The 27,681-nt window shown below is 39.2% G+C and overlaps 2 protein-coding genes across 2 annotated transcripts in view; one reads left to right on the top strand and one right to left on the bottom strand.

Moving 5' to 3' along the window:
* The window catches only part of LOC115383591 (R3H domain-containing protein 1-like), a 40,623-nt gene extending 39,580 nt beyond the window's left edge, over positions 1-1,043 (bottom strand). Inside the window, exon 1 of the mRNA XM_030085724.1 lies at positions 818-1,043. The gene's annotated coding sequence lies outside the window, so the exon portion shown is untranslated. The remainder of the gene's footprint in view (positions 1-817) is intronic.
* zranb3 (zinc finger, RAN-binding domain containing 3) overlaps positions 488-27,681 on the top strand; it is a gene marked incomplete at its 3' end in the record, with an annotated part of 103,253 nt that continues 76,059 nt past the window's right edge. The window contains exons 1-7 of the mRNA XM_030086382.1: positions 488-614; positions 3,552-3,744; positions 12,740-12,758; positions 13,096-13,274; positions 17,768-17,999; positions 23,187-23,272; positions 24,089-24,260. Of these exons, the coding sequence (XP_029942242.1) occupies positions 3,587-3,744; positions 12,740-12,758; positions 13,096-13,274; positions 17,768-17,999; positions 23,187-23,272; positions 24,089-24,260 (846 nt within the window). The remainder of the gene's footprint in view (positions 615-3,551; positions 3,745-12,739; positions 12,759-13,095; positions 13,275-17,767; positions 18,000-23,186; positions 23,273-24,088; positions 24,261-27,681) is intronic.

The following is a 27,681-nucleotide window of genomic DNA, read 5'->3' on the forward strand; positions in this document are numbered from 1 at the left end:
ATTAACTTCTCATCCAAAATTGGCGATTTTAATTGTAATTTTTGATGATTTTAAGAGTTGTCAATCAATAAAAGTGTCATTTACTTTATTTAGGTGTGATCAATAAATACATTTAACCTCATTTGAGCCTTGTCAGTAAAATAGATGATGTATAAAACATACATATTCATTGATAAATCGGGAATTATTCGATATAATCGTAGAACCCACGTTAGATTCGATTAATCGTCCAGTTCAGACCTCCATGGTGCTCGTCCCAACCAGACTCCCACTATCAAACACTGCGATTTAATAAAACCTCATATATCGACAAAACGGCTTGACGCAGACAAATAAATCTCATTTGCACGATAGATGATGAGCCTACGAAGAATTCGGCTGAGAAGCTGTGCAGATATATCACTCGGTGGATGATTTAGAGGTGAATCCGCGGCGCAGCTAGCCGGGGTACAGACTGTCCGCTGCGGCACACCGTTCACGGCGGACGCGGCGGATGCAGGCCTGAAAGTTACTCCATCCAGCTGTGCGATCCAACCGCTGCTTTTATCAATTTTCTACCTCAGCCGAATTAAAGAGCGCGAGCGGAGCTTTCGGATGCAGTTTTTATATTTTCGGTGAGTGTTTTGGTTGAGGAGAAACCGAAAAATAACAGCGCTAAAATGGCTGGACGGGCTAATAATAATACAGCCTCGGGAGACGGTGAATTAACACGCCGGCGCCGCGGAGCTGTCAGCCGGCGGCGGGGCCGCCCGGGGCCCGGTGGCCGGTGTGTGAGTGGCGGAGGGAGGGAGGGAGGGGGGCTAGGGGTTAGCCTTACCGCTGCTGGGTTGTTCACTGGCGTCTGCGGAGCGGCGTTTGCGGCGGAGGAGAAGGAGAAAGCGGCAGCAGCGCTCCAGCCAGCCGGGGCTCGCAGTGCGTCACGCAGGGGGGGCGCTGGGAAAACCTGCCGTCGCTCCCTCCGCCGGATGCGTTCTCCTCTTTCTCCCCCCTCGTTCTCCGCTCTGCTGTCTCCCTGACACTCACCCCCTCCTGTATCACCTCAACAAATCCCCACATATCTTTTATTTTATCCTTTTCCGTCTGTATAAACGTAGCACCGCGCCGTCCGCGGGCGGCGGGCGGATAAATCGAACGCACCCCGAATTTGCCGGGAAACTATTTTGGTGCAGCGCCTCAGTTCGGCTCTGTAAAAAAAAGAAAAAGAAAGAAAAATACCGAAACCTGGAGAGATCTACTCCACTTTTCCACCTGGTAGGAAACTATTACGTTTAATAATCCCTCTGTGTGAATGTTATTGATCCGATCTGCTTCCAGTATCGATCATATCGGGGCTGCACGTGACGGTTTTCCTTGTTTACCTGCAGAAATTGAAACTGTAGCAACATGAAACAAGAAACGGCATATGATCTGATTTCTTCAGGCTAAAAACAGCGTTAATACGGTCATATTAATGCTGATTATTGAAGAAAATCTACATTTTAGAATGAGATTTCACATTAATCAATACAATAACTCAACACATTGATGACTGTGTTAAAATTAAAGTACTCCTGCCTAGTGACCGAAGTCCAGGTCACTGGGAGCCTTGCTACTCCGTAAACATCCCATTTCATGACTTGACCTCAATTTCTGTTGCGAAAGGGCTTTTATTTTGAAGAAATGTTGGGCTTTTATTTTGGAAAGGTAGTACATGCTGTCATTATCACTGGCTAATCTGTATTTTTTCGACAAAAGATCTCAGACAAGATTTGTATTGTTTTTCGTGAGGAGTGATTTTAATCAAAATTTTATTTTGAAAGGGAAATCGTGGACTTCCTGTTGGATTTAGGTCCGGGGTGTCAGCGTGTGAATTTTAGATCTCAGTGAGATGATCTCTGTACGTCATTCCTGTGGGCCGTGGCGGCCATGTTAGTGTTTCTAGGTGGCGCTAGAGAGCAGATGGGGTTAATTTTTTAATTTTGTAATATTTTTTCCCCAGTCATGATGTGCATGCCAAATTTAGTGATTTTTTTGTGAATATTTACGGGGTCAAATTTGTTTATTTTGGCATTTTTATAATAATAATACTATTGATAATAATAATGATGAATAATTAAAGCTGCTAGCGTCGTCGTACCTTGCTGACCGAAATCCAGGTCATCTGGAGCCTTACTACTCCGTAAACATCCATTTTCATGATTTGACCTCAATTTCTGTTGTAAAAGGGCTTTTATTTTGAAGGAATTTCGGGCTTTTATTTTGAAAAGGTAGAACATGCTGTTATTATCACTGGTTAACCTGTAATTTTTCGACAAACGGTCTCGGATAAGATAAATCGAGGTGTGATTTTGATGAAAATTTTACTTTGAAAGGGAAATCATGCACTTCCTGTTGGATTTAAAGGTGCTGTAGGCAGGATTCCGCATCTCCGCCGTCTTGCTTAGGGTTACCTAAGCAAGATGGCGATTTGACCCATCTAATTTGGCGATTTGAAACCCAACACAGCCAATCCTGTCCTGTTTTCTCTGACATCACGCCCTTATGCAAGTTAAGCCCCTCCCACAAGAACGTGTGACGAACGCCCCTCGACCAATCACGGTTAGAGCCTCATGGGCTCTTCTTATTGGTCAAAGATACCTGGAGCTGTCGAGATTCCTTTTCAGCTCAGAACAGAGACAGATGGAAACGCTGCGCCCTCGCAGTAGTGCAATTATGCTACACTCCTAAAGGATTATCAATGGATACTCGAACATTTAATCCAAAGAAAACACAGAAAAATTAGCATTGACTAGCAAAATCCTGCCTACAGCACCTTTAAGTCATTATTTTGAACAAAATGTTGTTTGTAGTGTATAAAACTGAGGCAAGGTTGCCTGCGAAACGTCTCCACATCCGGGATTTTGGCTTCTTGAGCAGATCAGGACATTAAACTCATGCACAAATTTATTTTTTTTGCCATTTTTTTCCCAGCTGCAGAAAAGTATTTTATTCTGAAATCTTCATTTTGTGCAATAAATTTGGACTTTTCTTGACTGGATTTCAACCTAACCTGCTTCCTCATAAGTAGAAGATGCTATATCAGCTTAAAACTTGCCAACATCTTGATTTTTTTGTCATTTTTTTTCTCTTATTTATTTTATTTTGGAAAAAAAAAACTGCATCATAAAGTGATATTTCATATTAATCAATACAAAAATGCAATAAATTGATGATTTTTTTTGACACCAGAAACCAACTGGTATTAAAAATATGGCACAAAATTGACGATCCAACTTGCCATATGACCTTAATTGCAGCAAGATTTTCAACTAAACGCTGTTTCTAATGTGTTCACAACAGTAAAACTGCCCGTGAAGCCGATTCAATTCATGCATAAAGCAATTTTTTTTGCATTTTTTTAAGCATTTTACTCTGTAATCTTAATTTTGTGCAATCAACGTTGACTTTTCATGATTGCACATAAACCTAACCTGCTTTTTCATGAGTAATGGATGCTAAATCAGGTTAAAACTTGCCAACATCTTGATTTTTTTTTTTTTTTTTTTTTTTTTTTTTTTTTTTGTCTTATCTAGAATTTTGAGTGAGAAACCGATGAGATCCTGCGAATATGGAGAATGTCGGTGATGATGGCGGCGGCGGACCGCCGGCCTCCTGCGGTGAGACAAGATGGTCGCGGCAGCTGTCGGGCCTTCCTCCCCGGCTCCTGCGGCGCCTGATGCCGTTCCAGCGGGAGGGGGTGGAGTTCGCCCTGTCCAGGGACGGACGGTGAGTATCAATACGATCGATAAGGCCAAAAAGTAATGAGTACGGACCTTATTATTTGAGTTTTTTGCAGTGTGTAAGTTAGAATTACATGAATTTAGGTGAGTTTATTTAATGAAATGACACTTTTGGAGGATAAAAGGTGGATTTATGGCTAAAAAAATGAGACGTTTGGAAGAAAATAGGCGTCACAATAAAGGTTTTGGTGCAGAAATACAAAACAAGGTGAATAATTGTTAAAAAAAAAATACGTGAATTTTGGTGAGTTTATTTAATTATTTATTTAAAACATAAATTTTGTTGAGTTTTTTTTAATAAATTGACACTTTTGGAGGATAAAAAGTGGATTGTATGGCTACAAAAATGGGAAATTAAGTGTCGATATAAAGGTTTTGTTGTAGAAATTTGAGAAAATGTTCAAAAATTGTTGATTAAACACAAGATAGCATATTAAATCTGACTTAAGTAAGTTCTAAATATGTGAATTTCAGTGATTTTATTTAATAAATTGACACTTTTGGAGGATAACAAGTGGATTTATGGCTGACAAAATAGATACTTGCAAGGAAAAATGGGAAAATAAGTGTCAAAATAAAGGTTTTGGTGTAGAAATGGAAGAAAATGTTCAATAATTGATGATTAAACACAAGACAAACAACATACACTGTAAAAAGGGTCAGTTAAATCAAAGATATTAAGACTAAATCAAAGAAATAACTCTTTCAATCAAGAAATAAGTCTGTCTTATTATGTCCTAAATTGACCCGAAATCAAGTGAGATGAGACTTTATGACTCAAAACAAGATTTGGTAAGATTTGAAATTTTTGCAGGTTTTGCAGTGTACTGGAAACAAACAGGCCATGACTCAGCAGTTTTGTTAGCATAGCGGTTAGCATAGACTGGAATAAAGCAGGAAACCTGATTATTTAAAGGTGCATTAAGGAGTTTTACAACCTTACAAATATTTATTTTCCACCATAAATATGTTACACATCTTTAATGATGTGTACAATGTGCCCTGACATATTCATTACAAGTACCTCTAACAGCGCTTAATTATCACTTGAAAGTTGCAGTGCCGGTCCGGCACCAGCATTTTTTTGGGGAGAATTTGAAAGGAATGACGTAACGCACGCTCCGGCTGGCTAGGTATCGTCTTGTCCGCCATTACTCCGCCAGATGCTTAGTGAGCAACAACTGAGCAGGAGTTTCCAGAAAGTAAGAAAAGACTGGCTTCTAGCACTGCCACAACTCCAGCACAGACTCCACCAGGTAAAAGAAACTTAAATCTTACTTGAGCGCTTCTAAACGAGCGAAGACGGAGTCCCCCTCTTCCGTGCACGGGAGCCACAGGGACGAGTTTTTCACTAAGCTGCATTATGCCCAAGGCCTGCAGGGGGCGCTGTTTTGCTTAAAACGTGCAAACTCCTCAAGGCACCTTTAATGAATTTACACTTTTGGAGGATGAAAAGTGAATTTATGGCTGAAAAAATGAGACATTTGGATGACCTCGCGTTAGCTCCACCCATCTTTTATATACAGTCTATGGATGACATCACGTTAGTGCCGCCCATCTTTTTATATACAGTCTATGGATGACATCACATTAGCTCCGCCCATCTTTTTATATACAGTCTATGGATGACATCACGTTAGCTCCGCCCATCTTTTTATATACAGTCTGTAGATGACGTCACATTAGCTCCGCCCATCTTTTATATACAGTCTGTGGATTGAACCATACTGTCTGCTGCAGTGGAGAAAAAGAGACGAGTATAAACCGCTCTAACCGTCTCTAAATGGAGGCAGACAGTCAACTATGGGGAAAAGAAATTGCAGCCCTTCGTTATAAACTAACTCCTCAAATGTGCCCGGCAGCCACATATTGATGTCGGATATCCGACGGCGTGGGAGGAACTGTGGGCGGCGTTTCTCTCCCCTTTAAATCCACTCCTCCTCCGCCATCGCCATGTGAGCGGCGGACCGAAACGTCAAACGCGGCGGCGCGGCGGCCTTGCGTGGGAGGGCAGGAGTGGATTTTATGGAGCTAGATGGGGCGTAATGCGACGGGAGGAGAGGAGTACAATAAAAACCCATGAGATGTGGCTGATTGGATTGTTGAGACAGTTGCCCCCCCCCAAAAAAAGAGATATATATTTAAAAAAAAAAAAAAAAAAAAGTCCAGATTTGGAGTTTTTGTTTCCCTGCACAAAAACACCAGAAGTGTGATATTTTAGTGTTTTTCCTAAACGCCAACCTCCGCTTATAAACCATGAAGACAATACGCAAGTGCAACAAAAAAGCTGTAATACCAGGAAAATTCCAGCAGGGGGAGATGAGGCTGGTTTCTCATTGGAACCCATTTAAAAATGCTGATTTTCAGAGAGTAAATAAACACAAAGCTCCAGGTTCTGGTCTGTATCACTACTTTCTACAACCAGACTCTGATTTTCATATAAATCATCTGCAGATTTTATCTTATATTTTATATTAGATTAGATTAGATTAGATTAGATTAGATTAGATTAGATTAGATCTATGATTTTTCCTGATGGAGAGGGGTAAAATCCATCACAGCTAATGCCATTTGGAATGATATTCAGTGGCATTTTTAATTCTGAATTACCGTATTGTCCCGAATACACGACGACTCTTATTATATTTTTCAAATATCATTTTGTGAAAATAACATTACGTCGAAGACAATAAGGTTACTCATAAAACAACTTTTTATTGTACAGTTATTCTAGGAAATAACATTTCATGTGATTTAAGATCAAGAAATAGTACTGCAGTCTTAAATGAAAAAATATAGTCTTTCTCAAAATAAGCAACAATACGCAATAATCAAGTAGCCTCAAAGGTTCAATAACTGCATTAATGATGTAAATAGCTTTATACTTTATTTACTTTACTTCATATTTTATTTTCCGTCAGCTTAAAGTCAGCATTAAAACTTCGCCTCTGTTGTTTGCTCACTTCGCTGTTCCTCCATTTTTCATCAGATCACTGTGAAAACGCCATTCGCTTCCTGGTCACCGGTACTTTGGCTCCACCTAGCGGTGCATATGTGTAACGACAATCTAGTCCTCGATTGACCCCTTTATTGAGAATACCATTTCTGGAAAAAAAATAAAATAAAAAATGGTCCTATATTCGAGCCAATACGGTAATTTAGAATGATATTCAATGACGTTTTTAATTTTGAATTAATTTATTAATATTGAATTGTGATTTTTCATATTTACAAGGAAAACACGAAGGATTTTGTTATTATCATTACTGTAAAAATAAAATAAAAAAAACACGAAGGATTAATCCCGTTTTTACTGCGCAGGTTGTGAAGCGTTCTGATTGGCCGGTAGGCGGAAGTGACGTTTGGCCGTCTATCGGAAGTAAACGGTTTTTTCTCTCGCTTTTTTTTTCGCTCTTAACCACAATCTGTCGCTTTGAAAAGGTTTGGTCTTGCTTGTTACCACCCATACACGCTCTTTATCACACCCGTTTCTCCTAATTCGGCCGTGAAACACACCGTCACGGTCCGGGTCCGGCGCTTGATGCGGGCCGCCATCTTGGAATATGTGCGCATGCGCGGCGGAACGGGCAGGATCGAGGTAAGACTTTACAGTCCGCCATTAATATTTATCACTCGCAGCTCCACAAATCATCCAAATAAACCGTCTGAGTGCCATTTAACACTAAATTTATTTTAGAAAAGTAACTTTTTATGGACTATTTAATTAATTAAGATGTCAGATTTTTTTTTTCAAGCTGTGCTGATCACTTATAATCACTTATATATATGAAAAAAAACAAAAAAAAAAAAAACCCAAAAAACATGTTTTGGTTCTATTTGGTTATTTAGATTCATATTCAATATAAAGCACAATTCCTCATGCAAGAATCCATTATATTTCAAGCCGTTTTTCTGTTTCATTTTCAGAAAAGTTTCCTATTTACACTGACATTTTTTGAAAATTATGTTCATTTGCATGGAAATACTTATCTCTCACAAAAAGCAAGTTTCAACACTTTATACACTATTCTAATGGAGTTGATTCATATAAAATGTTTAACAGCCATATAACCTGTCCTGTGGCGTCCCTCAGGGTTCTGTCCTCGGTCCCATATTCATTGTCTAGCTCCTCCCCCTGTCGGCCATATTTTCACAATGTAAAGTTCCATCACTATGCACATGATCCCCAGCTCTACATTTTGATGAATTATTATGGATGTTATCACTAGTTTTTCCACAGTATTTCCTTTTTTCTTGATGGTTTTCTTAAAAAAAAATACACTTAAAAACAACACAGCTCTTTAACCATGATGACTAAAATAATAGAATAGAAATAGAATTTCTAAAACTTGCGTGAAGTCATGAAACTGCTGTTTTTTTCACATTTAAATTGACATTTAATCTGATAAAGTCACTATTTTAGTTTTCAGACGTCCATATGCAACGGTTTCCATCCATTTTTTGCACCTTTTGTAAACACACTGCAAAAACTGCAAAACTTCAAAATCCTACAAAGTTTATTCATCACTTGATTTCAGATCAATTTAAGACAGAGAGACTTATTTCCTGATTTAAAATTCTTTTGTGAAAGTCTTTTTTTTCAGTAAAATGTACTTGCTGCATGGACACGTCATTTCACTAGTTTTAACACTCACTTTATTCACTTTACTGTTGATAACTTGTATTTGTGCCACACATTTTTTTACAGTGCATGTTTATTATCTTGTGCTTAATAAATAATTGTTGAAAATTTTCTTACATTTCTTCACCTAAACCTTTATTTTGACACTAATTCTCTTCCAAATGTCTCATTTTTCATCCATAAATTACTTTCTATCCTCCAAAAGTGTCAATTAATGAAATAAACTCACTAAATTCATATATTTACAGCTTACTTTTATACACTGTAAAAAAAAATGTAAACTGTTTTTCAGAAAATGTGTTTGCTGCATGGATGATTTGCATCATTTCACTAGTTTTATAAAAAAAAAAAATCTTTCTTTAATCTACTGTTGATTTTTATGTTTTTCCACCATTTTTGCAGTGTAAGCCTTTTAAAAAGTCTCACACTGCCTTAGTTTTTTCCCATACTTTGTAGTTTTAATAATTCATTTTGATATATTAATAGATCTGATGATTCAATTACCTTCTTTAACGAAACTCCAAACTTTAATGGAATCGGCACAGCTGGGCGGCGGCGTTGATTTATAATCTGCAAAACTCTGCTGTTTTTTTTTTTTTCGAAAAGTCGCCCATCAAAGTTTCTCACGCTGTTTTAATTAGGATGCGTCTCCCGCCGAGAAAACATCCCGTTATGATAAAACAACTTGTGACGAATTCCACGCCTTGTTAGGAGGAAGAATGGAGTTTAGAGAGTAGAGCTACACTGTAAAAAATTGAAATCTGAGCAAGTTTTTTTTAACTTGTTTTGAGTGAAAAAGTCTCATTTTACTTGAATTATTATATAAATTCACTTAAAAATTACATTTCATCAAGATAGAACGACTTGATTTAAGAGAAGTTCTCTGGAATCATGACAGTTTTCGTTTCTTTTATTATCTTAAGTCACGTAAAACGAGACATTTTTACTCAAAATAATAAAAAAAAACTTGCTTAGATTTGGATTTTTTTTTACAGTGTTGGTACCTTCCTTCCACCCTCGATTGTCTCGACCTTGCTTTTATTCGTCGACACTTCCAACATGGTGTCGGAGCAAAACGGCTCCGGATACCTCAAGACACACACTCTCATTATTCTTATACATACACACACACACACACATACACACGCACACACACACCCTTTCAGCTGTAGAACATGATTAATGTGCGCCCTGCCACTGGTGGTTTTTCTAATTGCCGGCCCAGTCAGCGCTCCACACACACACACACACACACACACACACACACACACACACACACACATAGGTGAACAAAAGGAAGTGCGTCCGACTCCCGTCTCACACACACACACACACACACACACACACACACACACACACACACACACACACACACGAGCGCGCGCGGGGCAGGTGCTTGCCATTCCTCGACGCATTAATCATCCTCCTTTAAATAACCCGAGTGTCGTCTTGACGGTTTGAGACCGGCGAGCGGCGGCGGCGGCGTTGCTTGACGACGGCACGCTGCCACACACACACACACACACACACATACGCACGCACACACACACACAAACCATCCTCCTCCGCAGCAGCAGCAGCGGCGTTGTTCTAATGTTATCTCCGAAACCCACAAGCCCCAAAGTGTCAGGGGAAAAAAAAAAAAAAAAAAAAAAAAATGGCCGCCGCCGCCGATGATTTGATGGCTTTGACCTCCGGCGTGTCGAGCGTGACCCCAATCTCACCCCCCCTCCCCCCCCCCATTAGAGTGTCGTTCCCCGAGAGGTCGGACGTCACAATACAAAAAAAAAAAAAAAAAATCGAACTGGATGGAAAAACGCACCTCTTTTCTTTTTTTTTCATGGTCTAGATGAGGTAGGTCTACGTTGATTTTTAAGGTGGAATTTTATTAAAGGGGAGTTTTTTGAAAGCATGCGCAGACTGCGACTGCACGCTCTCGATAACGAAGCGCCAAAACGGCGCTTTTTCACTCAAAACGGCGTTGTGGAGAAATACAGTCTAGATCACGTAGATCTACGCTATCTTTTAAGGTGGAAGTTTTTAAGGCGGTTTCTTTGAAAGCATGCGCAGACTGCGACTAGATAGCGAAGTGCCAAAAGGGCGTTTTTTTTTAACTCGAAACGTTACGTAGAAAACCAGTCTAGATGACATATGTCTACGCTGTCTTTTAAGGTGGAATTTTTTTAAAGCGACTTTGTTGAAACCATGCGTAGACTGCGACTGTGCTTGCTCAATGGCAAAATGCCAAAATAACACTTTTTTTTCATGTAGAAACGTGGTCTAGATCAATTAGGTCCACATTGTCTTTTAAGGTGGAATTTTTTTAAAGCGACATTTTTGAAAGCATGCACAGACTGTGCTTTTTATAAGTAGTTCTTCTGCACACGCTCGATAACGACACGCCAAAACAACACTTTTTTTTCACTCAAAACGGCGTTATGTAGAAACCCAGTCTAGATCATGTTGACCTACGCTGTCTTTTAAGGTGGAAATTTTTTTTAAGCACATTTTTTGAAACCTTGCGCAGACTGCAACTGCACACGCTCGATAGCGAAGCGACAAAATGGCGGTTTTTCACGCAAAACGACGTCATATAGAAATGCGATCTAGATCACACAGGTCTACGTAAGCCCCCGTTTCCATGACAACGGCACTCGGAAATGCTGAAAACAAAACGCGACATTTTGAGAACAGTTCTTGTGGACATGCTCGGTACGTGCACGATAACAAAGCGCCAAAAAGACGCGTTTTCACTCAAAACGCAAAGTCTAGATGACAGAAGTCTATGCTGTATTTAAAGGTGGAAGTTTTGAAAGCGACATTTTTGAAAGCATGCACAGACTGCAATTTTTGTAAGTCGTTCTTCTGCACACGCTCGATAACGACGCGCCAAAACAACACTTTTTTTTCACTCAAAACGGCGTTATGTGGAAACCCAGTCTAGATCATGTTGACCTACGATGTCTTTTAAGGTGGAAATTTTTTTTAAGCACATTTTTTGAAACCTTGCGCAGACTGCAACTGCACACGCTCGATAGCGAAGCGACAAAATGGCGCTTTTTCACGCAAAACGACGTCATATAGAAATGCGATCTAGATCACACAGGTCTACGTAAGCCCCCGTTTCCATGACAACGGCGCTCGGAAATGCTGAAAACAAAACGTGACATTTTGAGAACAGTTCTTCTGGACGTGCTCGGTACGTGCACGATAACAAAGCGCCAAAAAGACGCGTTTTCACTCAAAACGCAAAGTCGAGATGACAGAAGTCTACGCTGTATTTGAAGGTGGAAGTTTTGAAAGCGACATTTTTGAAAGCATGCACAGACTGCGATTTTTGTAAGTAGTTCTTCTGTACACGCTCGATAAAGTGCTAAAACAACCCTTTTTTTTTCACTCAAAACAGCGTTATGTAGAAACCCAGTCTAGATCATGTAGGTCTACCCCTTCTTTTAAGGTGGAAGTTTTTTTAAGCAAATTTTATGAAACCTTGCGCAACACCGTTTCCATGGCAACGGTGCTGAAAACGTGACTTTTTTGAAAACATGCGCAGATTTTGCAAATCTTTTGCCTTTTGTAAATAGTTCTTCTGCAGATGTTCGGTACGTGCACGACAGCGAAGCACCAAAACGATGTGTTTTCACTCGAAACGTTTAAACACGGTCTAGATGGCGTAGGTCTACGCTGTCTTTTAAACCGCTGTCACTCATTTTGCAAATATCCAAACTTTCCAAAAACTGGTTCGACACTTGTTTGCAACCGCGTGAGAGATTTGAAAAAATCAAAAATCAAATTCTCGCAGTGAAACGAAATTTTCAGCAAATCGCAGCATTTTTCTGGTGGAATTTTTTTTTAAGGTTTTTGGGCACATGCTCCGTACATGGGCAACACTCCATTGCCACAAAAACATAATCACACATTTTCGCTCGAATCGCCATTATGTGAGAATCGCGGTCTAGATCACGTAGGTCTACGCTGTCTATTAAACCATCTTCCCTGCAAGTAAATGTTGATTAAAACCAAATAATTCTCAGCGGACTCATTAAATCCAGTCAATATTTTTCCTCCACACATTTCCCTCTCTCTCCTTTTTTTAATTTTATTTATTTATTTATTTATTTATTTATTTATTTATTTATTTATTTATTTATTTATTTATGTATTTATTTATTTATTTATTTATATTTTTATTCATGCATTTTATCTATTTATGTCTTTTTGCTATAGTTTTTATTTATTTATCTTTTTGTCTATTTATTTATTTATTTATTTATTTGTTTTTGTTTTTAAAAAGAAACTGCTTCCAATGTACAATCAACTTCTCTCTTGTCTTTTACAGGTGTATGATTGCAGATGAGGTGAGCTCAGGGGTGCACACACACACACACACACACACACACACACACACACACACACACACACACACACACAGTAAATTAATTTAAAAATTTCAATCTATTGCTGAAACTTCCCGATTAATTTGTATTTATTTATTTATTTATTTATTTATTCATTTATTCATTTATGCATTTCTTTATTTCTATTTTCGTTTCTTCATTTCTTTCTTTCTTTATTTTGTTTATTTATTCATCTATTAATTTATTTTTATTTAAAATTTTATTTATGTATTTTTATCTATTTATTTATTTATGCATTTATTTATTTATTTGCTTGTTTTTGCCCCGCCCCCTCCAGATGGGCCTGGGGAAGACGGTGCAGGCCATCGCCGTGGCGTGCGCCTACCGGGCGGACTGGCCCCTCCTGGTGGTGGTGCCGTCCTCGCTCCGGTACCCCTGGGTGGAGGAGCTGGAGCGCTGGGTCCCCGAGCTGCAGCCCGGAGACGTCCACCTGGTGGACGGCAAGAGCGACACCATGTGAGGTCACCGGGCCCCCTCTGGCCACGCCCACCAACCGCCACCCTGGCCACACCTACTTTATGTGATTCCATCCGATTGAAATACATTGAGTTTAGACATGATGGAAATGTAGGCATCTGACATTATTATTTGACATTAAAATTTAAATAAAAATATAAAATAAAGAAATATATAAATTATAACATACATGAAAAAACAAATCTAAATGCATAAATAAAAATATAAAAGTAAAAAAGAAAACAAATATAAATATATGTAAATAAAAGTATATAAATAGATCAAATAAAATGTTTGACATTAAATATTGATATTTGTAATTATTTGATATTAAAATTGAAGTATATAAAACAAAATAAACTCAATATAATAAATCTCAATATATAAATAAAAAACATGTATAAAAATAAAATAAATATAAATATATACATAAAATATGTAAATAAATAACACATTATTTGATAATAAATTTAAAAATAAAATTTAACTAATTATAATGGTAATTAACTAACAATAATAACAATGATAATATAATAATAATAATAATAATAATAATAATAATAATAATAATAATAATAATAATAATAATAAATTAACTATAATATAATAAGTAACTAAAATAATTAATTAATTAATAATTAATTAATAACAATATAATAAGTAAAATAAATAAATGGAAATATATGTAAAACTGTAATATTATTAATATTTAATAATATTACTTTAACTTTAAATTAACCATTTCTACCAATTGGTCAAATATTTCCTTTTTTTAAAATTATACGATTAAGAAACTTATAAAGCTTCAAGATCAAACAGTTGGAGCCTGACAGGTTATTATTGTTAATTTTTTTTGTGGTTGACATTTTGGTGACATAGTTGGAGTAGCATGTAATATCTGTGGATCCCCCATAGACTGCATATAAAAGATGGGCGGAGCTAATGTGACATCATCCATAGACTGTATATGAAAGATGGGAGGAGCTAACGTGATGTCATCCGTAGACTGTATATAAAAGATGGGAATCAGCATTTTTGAATGGGTACCAATGGGAAATCATCATTATTGCCCCTTGCTGGAATTCCTGGTATTACAGGTTTTTTTTAACCATCGTCTGGAATTTCTTCCAGCCGAGATTTGAGCTTTAGTTCCACACTTTCTCCGTCACGCCCGTTTGCCTTCTCGCCGGGAGCGGCCATCGCGCTCTAGAGTGACAGACGGCCAAGTTCGAATTAAAGCGTCCGCTCGCCATCGGCGCCACGTTTGACAGACAGCTCCTGTCAAGGACCGACATTTTCAATATTGAACAGTGACTGGATTCTAATTCTATTTTTTTTTTTTTTTTGTCATGCAGGAAGTGAAGGAAATAAACAGAAATGGCCGCCATTCTCCTTTTATCATCTGCTCAACTTTCCCCCAGTTTTTTTTCTTTTGTTGCTGTTGAATGAAACAAGTCTCTTCTATATTTAGAAAGGGGGAAAAACTGGAGTCGTCACATCACAGATGAGGTGCAAAGAGGTTGTGAAAGCCTTCTGGGGAAAAAAAAAGAAAAAAAAAAAACTTGTCCTTGAACTGGATGTGTTAATGACTGGGGCAAAAAAAAAAAAAAAAAAAAAAAAAAAATTCAGCACCTCGTCTTATTTCAGGTTTTCAGAGTGTAAGTGTGAAGGATTGATGCTGGAAGCCTTCTTCATCTTTATTCAGTTTCCGTTTTTATATAAGTAAATAAATAAATAAATAGATAAAATTCAGTCCGGTTCCTCCAATACTGGATTGTCTTTGAGGAGAAGAGAAGCTGATATCTGGTGGTGAAAGAATTTGAACAGTTGATTTTGTTGGATCTTGTCTTATCTAGTTTTATCCAGACTTATTAAAATTGTTCCATTTTTTTGCTGTTATTGAAGAAACATTCCCTTTAAACAATCTGTCTTGTCCATCAATTTGGTCATGATTTTTCTTTACAACTCAGGTACAGAGGAAGCAATTGAGTGGGCCCGGCGAGACTTTCACTACTTCCTGGTTCCTGTAGCCCCTCACTACTTCCTGATTCCTATATCTTGTCACTACTTCCTGGTTCCTATAGTCTGTCACTACTTCCTGGTTCCTATATCCCATCACTACTTCCTGATTCCTGTAGCCCTTTACTAATTCCTGGTTCCTATATCCCCTCACTTTTTCCTGGTTCCTATATCCCGTCGCTACTTCCTGGTTCCGGTAGTCTGTCACTACTTCTTGGTTCCTGTAGTCTGTCACTACTTCCTGGTTCCTGTACTCTGTCACTAGTTCCTGGTTCCCGTAGCCCCTCACTACTTCCTGGTTCCTATGTCCCGTCACTACTTCCTGGTTCCTGTAGCCCATCACGACTTCCTGGTCCCTGTAGTCCATCACTACATCCTACTTCCTGTATCCCATCATTACTTCCTACTTCCTGTATTCCATCACTACTTCCTGGTCCCTGTAGGTCATCACTACATCCTACTTCCTGTAGCCCATCACTACTTCCTACTTCCTGTATTTCATCACTACTTCCTGGTCCCTGTTGTCCATCACTACTTCCTGGTACCTGTTGTCCATCACTACTTCCTGGTCCCTGTAGCCCATCACTACTTCCTGGTCCCTGTTTTCCATCACTACTTCCTGGTCCCTGTTGTCCATCACTACTTCCTGGTCCCTGTAGCCCATCACTACTTCCTGGTCCCTGTAGTCCATCACTACCTCCTACTTCCTGTAGCCCATCACTAATTCCTACTTCCTGTATTTCATCACTACTTCCTGGTCCCTGTAGTCCATCACTACATCCTACTTCCTGTAGCCCATCACTACTTCCTACTTCCTGTTGTCCATCACTACTTCCTGGTCCCTGTAGCCCATCACTACTTCCTGGTCCCTGTTGTCCATCACTACTTCCTGGTCCCTGTTGTCCATCACTACTTCCTGGTCCTTGTTGTCCATCACTACTTCCTGGTCCCTGTAGCCCATCACTACTTCCTGGTCCCTGTAGTCCATCACTACTTCCTGGTCCCTGTTGTCCATCACTACTTCCTGGTCCCTGTAGCCCATCACTACTTCCTGGTCCCTGTAGTCCATCACTACATCCAACTTCCTGTAGCCCATCACTACTTCCTACTTCCTGTATTTCATCACTACTTCCTGGTCCCTGTAGTCCATCACTACATCCTACGTCCTGTAGCCCATCACTACTTCCTACTTCCTGTAGTCCATCACTACTTCCTGGTCCCTGTTGTCCATCACAACTTCCTGGTTCCTGTAGCCCATCACTACTTTCTGGTCCCTGTTGTCCATCACTACTTCCTGGTCCCTGTTGTCCATCACTACTTCCTGGTCCCTGTTGTCCATCACTACTTCCTGGTCCCTGTAGCCCATCACTACTTCCCGGTCCCTGTAGTCCATCACTACATCCTACTTCCTGTAGCCCATCACTACTTCCTACTTCCTGTATTTCATCACTACTTCCTGGTCCCTGTAGTCCATCACTACATCCTACTTCCTGTAGCCCATCACTACTTCCTACTTCCTGTAGTACATCACTACTTCCTGGTCCCTGTTGTCCATCACAACTTCCTGGTTCCTGTAGCCCATCACTACTTTCTGGTCCCTGTAGTCCATCACTACTTCCTACTTCCTGTATTTCATCACTACTTCCTGGTCCCTGTGGTCCATCACTACTTCCTGGTCCCTGTTGTCCATCACTACTTCCTGGTCCCTGTAGCCCATCACTACTTCCTGGTCCCTGTAGTCCATCACTGCATCCTACTTCCTGTAGCCCATCACTACTTCCTACTTCCTGTATTTCGTCACTACTTCCTGGTCCCTGTAGTCCATCACTACATCCTACTTCCTGTAGCCCATCACTACTTCCTACTTCCTGTATTTCATCACTACTTCCTGGTTCCTGTAGCCCATCACTACTTCCTGGTCCCTGTAGTCCATCACTACTTCCTGGTCCCTGTTGTCCATCACTACTTCCTGGTTCCTGTAGCCCATCACTACTTCCTGGTCCCTGTAGCCCATCACTATATCCTACTGCCTGTAGCCCATCACTACTTCCTACTTCCTGTATCCCATCATTTCTTCCTACTTCCTGTATCCCATCACTACCTCCTGGTCCATGTAATCCATCACTACTTCCTGTAGTCCATAACTGCTTCTTACTTCCTGTATCCCATCATTACTTCCTGGTTCCTGTAGCCCCACCTTAGAAATTTACCACCAGCCTCCACTCCATATGAAGTATTTTCTGTTTACAACACCGTCCATTAGCGCTGTCTCAATACTCATATTGTTTCATCTCCCAAACACATGTGAGCATTTGACTTAAATACACATTGATACTTGTTCTCACGTGTCTTTTGGACACTGATCACCCAAGACACATTTTAATCCCAGGTGGAAACGGGGTCTAGTACTGATGCACATCCTGTATAGAACTAAGATCTTCTGTTATCTCAGACTCTCTTCTTCGTCTCCTCAGGCGAATCGGCAGCAGCAAGGTGACAGTCCTGGGCTACGGCCTGCTCACCACCGACGCCCGCCCCCTGGTGGACGCCCTGAGCCGCCAGCGCTTCGCCGTGGTGGTGGTGGACGAGGCGCACTACCTCAAGTCCCGCAACGCCGCCCGCACCAAGATCCTGGTCCCCCTGGTTCAGGGCGCCAAGCGGGCCGTCCTCCTCACCGGGACCCCCGCCCTGGGCCGGCCCGAGGAGGTGATCACACCTGATTCCATGAGATTTTAATGACGCCTCGCGAAGGAAGGAGGGTGGAAGAATACGGTTTTCACTTGTTCTGTTGGTAGATTGTTTTTAGCTTATTTTAAAATTAAATGATCGTAATTTAAGTTAAAAAAATCTGCCAGTAAAACAAGTGAAAACTGTCTTGATATCAGAAAACTTATAAAACTTTTACTTTGAAATAAGTAAAAAATCTACAGTTTTCACTTCTTCTCTTAGCTGATTTTTTTTCTTAATTTCAGACATTTTACTTTGAAATAAGTAAAAAAAAAAAAATCAATTTTACCTTGTTCTATTGACAGATATTTTTTTTCTTAAGTAGACACTTTTACTTACATAAAAAATACATTTGCAATTTTCACTTGCTCTATTGGCAGATTTTTTTTTTCATAATTTAAGAAAATCTTACTTTGAAATATTTTTAAATAACAATTTTCACTTTTTCTGTTGGCTCACTTTTGAATTAAGACACTTTTACTTTGAAATAAGGAAAAAAAAACAACAATTTTCAATTGATCTATTGGCAGATTTTTTTTTCTTAATTTAAGACACTTTTACTTTGAAATAAGGAAGAAAAAAACTATTTTCAATTGATCTATTGGCAGATTTTTTTTCTTAATTTAAGACACTTTTACTTTGAAATAAGTACCATAAACAGCAATTTTCACTTGTTCTATTGGTAATTTTTTTTATATCTCAAATTAAGATACTTTTACTTTGAAATAAGTAAAAAAAAAAATCTAAAATTTTCACTTGCTCTATAGTCCGATTTTTTTTCTTAATTAGACACGTTTACTTTGAAAAAAAATACAATTCTCACTTGCTTTATCGGCAGATATTTTTTATCTCAAATTAAGATACTTTTACTTTGAAATAAGCATAAAAAAAATCTCCCAATAGAAGAAGGTAAAACTGTCTTGATTCCAGAGAACTTCTCTTAAATCAGGTCTTTCTATATTGCTAAAATATCATTTTTAAGTGAATTTATCTGAAAATCAGTAAAATGAGACATTTTCACTCAAAACAAGTTTCAAAAACTTGCTCCGATTTTTTATTTTTTACAGTGTAGATAAAAAAAAAAATAAATAAACGTGGGAATCAGGCGATCGTGTCCTATAAAACTCACTCACTCTCTGGAGTTGAGATCAGGAGGCCGATGGAGGCTGTTGCAGGTGAGGTCGCCATGGTAACCTGCCCCCCCCCACCCCCCCCCACCCCAATCTGAAAGCCAATTAACTCACTCATCCTCCAGGATCCTCCGCTCTGATTTCAATAACCTCCGTTGCAGGAAAACTTCATTTACAAGGTGGCGGGCGGCGTGAAGAGACGATGCGCCGCAATAAACGAGACGAGTAATAAAAAGAAGCCGGGGGGGGGGGGTATTGTATTCAGAGACAATAAGAGGGACAGTCCCTCCTCGCCGTAATGATTTATTATATCGTTTTTTTTTATAGACGCTGGAGCGTCGCAGGAGTTTCATCATGGAGAAAAGTTCTCTTTGTAGAAAGTCTCTAGAAAGCATCAGTGGGCAAGACTGGCACCGCTCGTTCCCGATTGGTGCAGGCGGTTAGGCCACGCCCACTTTGAAATCCGAGCTGAGTGGAGTCTTCAGGTCGGACTTGAAGGTTCTGTCTGTGTGGCGTTTGCATGTTCTCCCTGTGGGTTTTCTCCGTCTTCACCCTCAGCTGCTGCTGATCCCAGTCGGGACGAGTCGATAAAAGACGATTTAGCAGCTTTATTGTTTCCAGCTTTTATTTTTCTTTTATAAATGGCTTTTGATTCAATCTCACCTTGTCGTTTCGTGTCTTGTCTCGTCTCTTCTTGTCTCGTCTTGTTTCATCTTGTCTTGCCTTGTCTCGGAATGTCTTGTCTTGTCTCATCTCAATGCAAAAACTCCAAATCTGAGCAAGTTTTTTTAAAACTTGTTTTGAGTGAAAATGTCAGATTTTACTTGATTTAAGATAAATTTACTTAAATATTATATTTGATCAAGATAAAAAGGCTTGATTTAAGAGAAAATTCTCTGAAATCAAGAAAATTTTTACATATTCTATTGGCAGATTGTTTTACTAATTTTAAAGTAAAAGTATCTTAATTTAAAGGTGCTGTAGGCAGGATTTTCCTAGTCACTGCTAATTTTTCTGTGTTTTCTTTGGATTAAATGTTAGAGTATCCATTGATAATCCTTTAGGAGTGTATTATAATTGCACTACCGCGAGGGCGCAGCGTTTCCATCTGTCTCTGTTCTGAGCTGAAAAGGAATCTCGACAGCTCCAGGTATCTTTGACCAATCAGAAGAGCCCATGAGGCTCTAACCGTGATTGGTCGAGGGGCGTTCGTCGCATGTTCTTGTGGGAGGGGCTTAACTTGCATAAGGGCGTAGTGTCAGAGAAAACAGGACAGGATTGGCTGTGCTGGGTTTCAAATCGCCATCTTGCTTAGGTAACCCTAAGCAAGATGGCGGAGATGCCGAATCCTGCCTACAGCACCTTTAAAAAAAAAAAACATCTGCCAATAGAACAAGTAAAACTTTCCTTGATTTCAGAGAATTTTCTCTTAAAGGGTTAGGGTTAGAACTTCAGTTAAAACTTGCTCAGATTTGGATTTTTTGCAGTGCTCCTCTCACCTCGTCTTGTCTACTCTTGTCTTATCTTTTCATGTCTTGTCTCGTCTCTTCTTATTTTGTCTCCTCTTGTCTTGTCTTAACTTGTCTTGCCTTGTTTTGTCTCCTCTGGTCTGGTCTGGTCTGGTCTGGTCTGGTCTGGTCTGGTCTGGTCTGGTCTGGTCTGGTCTCGTCTCGCCTTGCCTTGTTTCCTCTTGTCTCCTCTTGTCTCGTCTTGTCTTGTCTTACCTTGCCTTGTTTTGTCTCCTCTTGTCTCCTCTTGTCTGGTCTGGTCTGGTCTGGTCTCGTCTTGTCTCGCCTTGTTTCCTCGTCTCGTCTTGTCTTGTCTTGCCTTGCCTTGTTTTGTCTCCTCTTGTCTCCTCTTGTCTCGTCTTGTCTCGTCTTGTCTTGTCTTGTCTTGCCTTGTTTTGTCTCCTCGTCTCGTCTCGTCTCGTCTGTCCAGAATCATCTCCTGTACCTGTATCTCATTATCCAGATTTTCGTTTCTCAAAATAATTCATCCTGATCCAGTCTCTCTCTCTCTCTCTCTCTCTCTCACACACACACACACACACACACACACACACACACACACACGACACTGGTAGTAACTTAGTTTTCATTGTCTTCTTTATCAGAGTCCCACTCCTAAAGAAGAAACTCAGCAGCTCCTCCACACACACACACACACACACACACACACACACACACACACACACACACACACACACACACACACATATACACACACACGCACGCACGCACCTCTGCTGCAGCTGGAGGCGTAAAACTGATGACTTCAACACCGGGAGCTAAATTTAAAGTGGGATACTCAGTCAGCAGGCGGTGACTGACACCAGGGCCGGGCGGGATCCGGGACCCGGATCAGAACGATCACCGGTTCTAATGGGAACCGGGACCTGGATCGCTCCGTCACCGCCACCGGGAGAACTTTATCACCGCCTCCACCCTGATAGTTAACTGATGGAGCTGCGGATGATTAATTCTAAAAAAAAAACAAAGTGAAGGTGTGGAGAAACTGTGTGTGTGTGTGTGTGTGTGTGTGTGTGTGTGTGTGTGTGTGTGTGTGTGTGTGTGTGTGTGTGTGTGTTAGACATACTGTCTCTGCCATGCCAGCAGTGGCGAGTTTCATTTTTTTTTTTAATATCATCTCCTATCTTCCTCTTCCTGCCACCAGAATCCGAAACTGAATAGAACATTTTATCATCCCTAAACCCTCATACACTGTAAAAAAAATCAAAATCTGAGCAAGTTTTTAAAACTCGTTTTGAGTGAAAATGTCTCATTTTACTGGATTTATGAAAAATTCACTTAAAAATTATATTTCATCAAGATAGAAAGACTTGATTTAAGAGAAGTTCTCTGGAATCAAGACAGTTTATCTTGATTAAGGCACTGAGACCAAGACATGACCAAGACCAGATCATCCCATAGCCAAGACAAGACCAAGACTTTAAAGGGATGACACTAATTCAAGACTGAGACTTTAAGGAACTAAAACCCAGACTAGGTCAAGACCAGATCATCCTAAGACGAAGATTTTAAGGGGTCAGTACCAAGTCAAGACCAAGGCCAGATCATCCCAAGACCAAGACTTTAAGGGGCCCGTACCTAGTCAGAGCCAAAACCAGATTGTTGCAAGACCAAGAGAAGACCAGTGCTTTAAAGGGATGAGACAAAGTCAAGACCAAGACTTTAAGGAGCCAAAACCAAGACTAGATCAAGACCAGCTCATCCCAAGACCAAGACTTTAAGGGGCCAGGACCAAGTCAAGACCAAGATCAGATCATCCCAAAGCCGAGACGTTAAGGGACTGAGACCAAGAGAAGACCAAAACCAGATCATCAAAAGACCAACACTTCAGGGCTGAGGCTAAGTCAAGACCGAGACTTTAATAGGCTCAGACCAAGACTAGACCAAGACCAGATCATCCCAATCCCAAAACAAGCCAACACTTTAAGGGACCAGGACCAAGTCAAAACTAAGATCAGATCATCTCAAGAACAAGACTTTAAGGGACTGAGACCAAGACAAGACCGAGACCAGATCATTGCAAGAACAAGACTGTAAGCATATGGGACCAAGTTAAGACCGAGACCAAGACTTTAAGGGGCTGAGACCAAGACCACACCAAGAAAACACCAAGACAAGACCAGTACTTTAAGGTGCCAAGATCAAGAGTAGATCATCTAAAGACCAAGACTTCAAAGACCTGAGACCGGGTCAGGACAAAGACCTTGATAATATGATCTCGAAACCAAGACCGCTATTGAATACATTACTGTCTGTTGCTGTGTGCACGTTCTGTGTGTGCACGTTTGAGTATTTTTAACATGAACATCCAGACTAGCGGATCTGGTCCAGATTGGGGCAAGTTTGGATCCAGATTTCTGGACCAAAACACTGCAAATAAATCTCGTCCACTTCTCCCAATGATTCCATGAAGAAATTTGGCTCTTGCTCAGTGGCACGCCGTCAGTTTCCAAACCCGTCACCCAATCTGTCTGTCCCCCCCCCCCCCCCCCCCCCCCCCCCCACAGCTCTTCATGCAGCTGGACGCCCTCCACCCCAGGAGGTTTGGAACATGGGGCGAATACACCAAGAAGTACTGCAACGCCCACTTCAGGTAAACCGGAACGCAAAGAGTACCCTCAGAATCGAGGTACCGCATATTTTAAATTTTTCTGTCCCTGACTCTTTCATGATCGAGCACACTTCCTGTTAATTGTGTCTGCTGGGATGAGGCGGTGAAGTCGGGCCGTACCTGGAGTCTGGAAGTTTCCCCATGGGGGGGGAGGGAGGGGTTCTGTGTTCTCGGCGCCAGGTACCGCCGGCGGAGCTAGTAGCTCTAAAGCGTCTGAACAGGCACATCAAGCGCTTTACTTTGGACGTCCTTCAAAGTGGCGCCTTGCGCTCAGGAGAGTATAGACGGGGGAAAAAAAATTGCCACCTCCTTCGTACAGTTGCTGTTTCGAGTCCCCCGTCCTTCGTCGACTCCTAACTTCCACCACTTGGCTGATTCCCGAACCGTTTTGGGTCGTCCAACCCCAAACATGCCAGATGACCAGGCTTTGTTCAAGACGCCAGCCCAATTCTTAAAATCCATTTTGGCTGATTTGTTCCAATTCATGAGGTTTTAACAAAATGGTGAACATTTTATTACATTAAACCTATTTCTGTACCTGATTTTAAGAGTTTTGTTCCTCTTTTCAAGCTTTTTTTTTTTTGACAGTTTTAGCTGTTTTAGCCATTTTACCTTTTTTTAAAAAAAGTTTTATCTGCTTTTTTCCTGCCATATTTCATTTTCTTGTTAGAAATTTTAGACATTTCAAGTTTTTTTAAGCTATTCTATAACAGGTTGAACACCCCCCCTGCATTAGACCAAATAGTTTTCTTAGATTGGTTCCATAAGACTACTGTACATTGGATCTTTCTCTTGAAGGTACTTTGGATCCAGGAGGCAGTGGGACTGCCGCGGGGCGTCCAACCTGGAGGATTTGCACCGGCGCCTGAGCCAGGTCATGATCCGCCGCCTCAAGGCCGACGTGCTCACCCAGCTGCCGCCCAAGATCCGCCAACGGATCCCCTTCGATCTGCCCAAGGAGGCCGCAAAGGTACAACAGCGCCGCCGGTTTCATCCAACAGCGAAAAAAACCCAGAAAGTCTAATAATGACTGAAATATGACTCAATTACTTAGTTGATATGGTTGATTTTTTTACCTTTTTTAACAATTAAGGGTCATAAGTGACTGTACATATTCATGAAAATACATGAAAGCTCACTTTGTAACCCTGACTTGTTGTGGAACATGTTGAAAATTTAAACTTAGTGTTAAGATACAAGCAAATTAACAAAGAATCTACTGCAAAATGGTTTAAAACTGCATAAAAATCACATATTTCAGCTTTTATAGTTAAAGAAATGTCAGATTTTAAACTTTAATTAATGTCATTTATGTTTAGATGCTTTAGATTCCAATGCAGTATCAGGATACATGTAAATTAAGCCAAAAATGTCAATATAAAATTGGTAGAAAAGTGCATAAAACTCACATATTTCATCTTTTATCGTTAAAAAGTAATCTGATTTTAACCCTAAGTTGTTGTGAAATATGTTTAACGTCAAGATGTATGCAAATTAGCAAACAAATCTGCTAGAAATTGGGACAAAACTGAATAAAATCACACATTTTTTTTCGATTTTAGCTAAAAAAAAAGTCAAATTTTAGCGTCAAAATCTTCTGAAACATATTTATATCACTTGCGTTTAAAGTCGGGATCAAGATACATGCAAATTACCAAACTAATATCCTGAAAAATGGCTCAAAACTGCCAAAAGAATTAGATATTTAATATTTTATAGTTAAACAAATCAGATTTTAACCCTAAGTTGTTGTGAAATGTGCTTAAAATGAAGAAATATGCAAATTAGCATATAAATCTACCATAAAGTAGTATACAACTGTTTTAAAAAATTACATATTTCTTCATTTACAGTAAAGAAAAATACCAGATTTTTACCCTGAATTGTTACAAAACATAATTATATGCTTCCTGTTAAAGTCAGAATTAAAATGCAGGCAGATTACAAAACAAAACTGTATAAAATCACACATATTTCATCATTTAACATAAAAACAAAAAACCCTCCAAATGTGCTTTAGTCTCCTTAAAGAGAACCTATGCATTATGAGTGCCACTATCCCACAATGCAATGCTGCAACACTAAATATGACTCAGTAGGTTTCTTTTCTGCAGGTTTAACAGTAGTTTTCTGTGAGGCGAAGCGTCAGTGGAGTGTTTGGAGACACGACTGGTAATTCGAATAAATACTGGGATTTATCGCGCTTCCGTTCCTCCATGTGGTGTTTGGAGTTCGTCCAACCAGTTCATCCTTGACGCCGCATCAATACTCAATGGCTTGAAATCTGATCAATCGCTTCTTAATACGCAACAAACTAACCTTTGTTCTACACCATTTGCTTTGAATTTGATTGATTTTCCCGTAATTGTTTTTTTTTTTTTCAAATATCCCAAAATCTGTTACAGATCAATTACTCTAAATGTTGAGTCTAATTTAATATTTATGATTGTCTTTTTTTATTTATTAATTTATGTAATTTTATTTATTTATTTATTTATTTATTTATTTTGACAGTTTTTTTTAAATAGCCCAAAACTTGTCACAAACAGATCAATTACTCTAAATGTTGAGTCCAGTTTAATATTTATGATTTTCTTATTTTTTTATTTTTTCATGTGTGTAATTTTATTTATTTATTTATTTATTTATTTATTTATTATTTTGACTGTTTTTCTTAAATAACCCAAAACTTGTCACAAACCGATCAATTACTCTAAATGTTGAGTCCAGTTTAATATTTATGATTTTCTTATTTTTTATTTATTCATGTATGTAATTTTGATTATTTATTTATTTATTTATTTATTATTTCGACTGTTTTTTTTAAGTAGCCCAAAACTTGTTACAAATTACTCTAAATGTTGAGTCCAGTTTAATATTTATGAATATTTGAGTAGGTTTATACGAGTGATGTGCAGATGAAGCTTCACGAACCACTGTGTTTATTTTCTGAAGCCACTAGATGGCACTTTTGGTTCTAACACAGAGGCTGGAGGACTGACAATAAAGTGAGTTCTGAATCGTTTCTTGAACAGATAGCACCATCTAGTGGCTTCAGAAAGTAAAGACAGTGGTTCATGAAGCTTCATCTGCACATCATGAGTTTATTGTAAAGATATCATTGAATTAAGGTTTATAGGTAGGATTAAAGCAATACTAAGCTAATGTCATCAGTTCCTCCTCGATTCCAAAGAAACATTTGTGGAAATTATTTTAAAAAAATGATTTTAATATCATAAAAATTTGGCAACAGTGAACCATTATCTTCATCTCTGGCTTGTAATTATCTAATAAATCAAACCACAGTCATGTCTCATTGACTGTATGCTACCAAACATCAACCAGTTCATCCTTGACGCCATATCAATATGTGTGGAAAATCAATGACTTGATTATATTTAAGGAAATCAGGACAGTTTCCTGTTTCCTTGACCACTTAAAAAAAAAGTCCATAAAGTCTATTATTGATGCACATCTATACAGTGAAATATGGCTCAATAAATCAATTAGTACGACTGATCCATTCCTCCGTGTGGTATTTGGAGTTACTAAAACTGCAGATTTAAGATGAAATCTTGCTCTTTCAGGCCGTGGTGGAGATGCAGTTTAACAATTATGAGTATTTCAATAAGGTTATAGTAAAGATATCACTGAATTAAGGTTTATGCAAATCATTATATTATATGCATTACGGTAATGCTAAGATAATGTGATCAGTTCATCCTCGACTCCAAAGAAACATTTTAATTTACTCAAATCATTTTTTTGTGCTTGTTTTTTGTTTTAATATCCCAAAAGTTGGTGCAAACAGATTAACTACTGTAAATGTTGAGTCCAGTTTAACATTTATAAATATTTGAATATAATATTATATGCATTACGGTAATGCTAAGATAACGTGATCAAGCATTGGTGGAAATTATGTAAAAAAAATAATTTTAATATCATGAAATTTGAGCAACAATAAATAAATATCTTCATCTCTGGCCTCTGATCATCTAATAAATCCAACCAGTTCATCCTTGACACCATATCAATAGGTGTGGAAAAGCAATGCCTTGCTTATTTTTAAGGAAATCAGGACAGTGGCCTGTATCTTTGTCCACTGTAGAAATTGTGCAGGTGCTAAAGCTGCAGCTTTAAGATGAAATCTGGCTCCTTCGCTCCTTCTCCAGCTCGGTACGGAGGGTATTTGCAGAGTAAATGTCATGTTTTGTGTGTAGGCGTTTGTATCTCTTATAGCCTTCCTGAAAGTTTCCCTTTTCTTTTTTTTTTTTTTTTTTTTTTTTCCGCCTCCCACGCCGCGCTGGATCGAACACGTGACCCATCCCGGGGGGGGGGGGGGGGGGGGGTTCGATTCCCAAACCGGGAACAATAAAGAATAAAGAGGA

The sequence above is a fragment of the Salarias fasciatus genome (genome assembly GCF_902148845.1).
Source record: "Salarias fasciatus chromosome 23 unlocalized genomic scaffold, fSalaFa1.1 super_scaffold_20, whole genome shotgun sequence".
Classification (NCBI taxonomy): Eukaryota; Metazoa; Chordata; class Actinopteri; order Blenniiformes; family Blenniidae; genus Salarias; species Salarias fasciatus.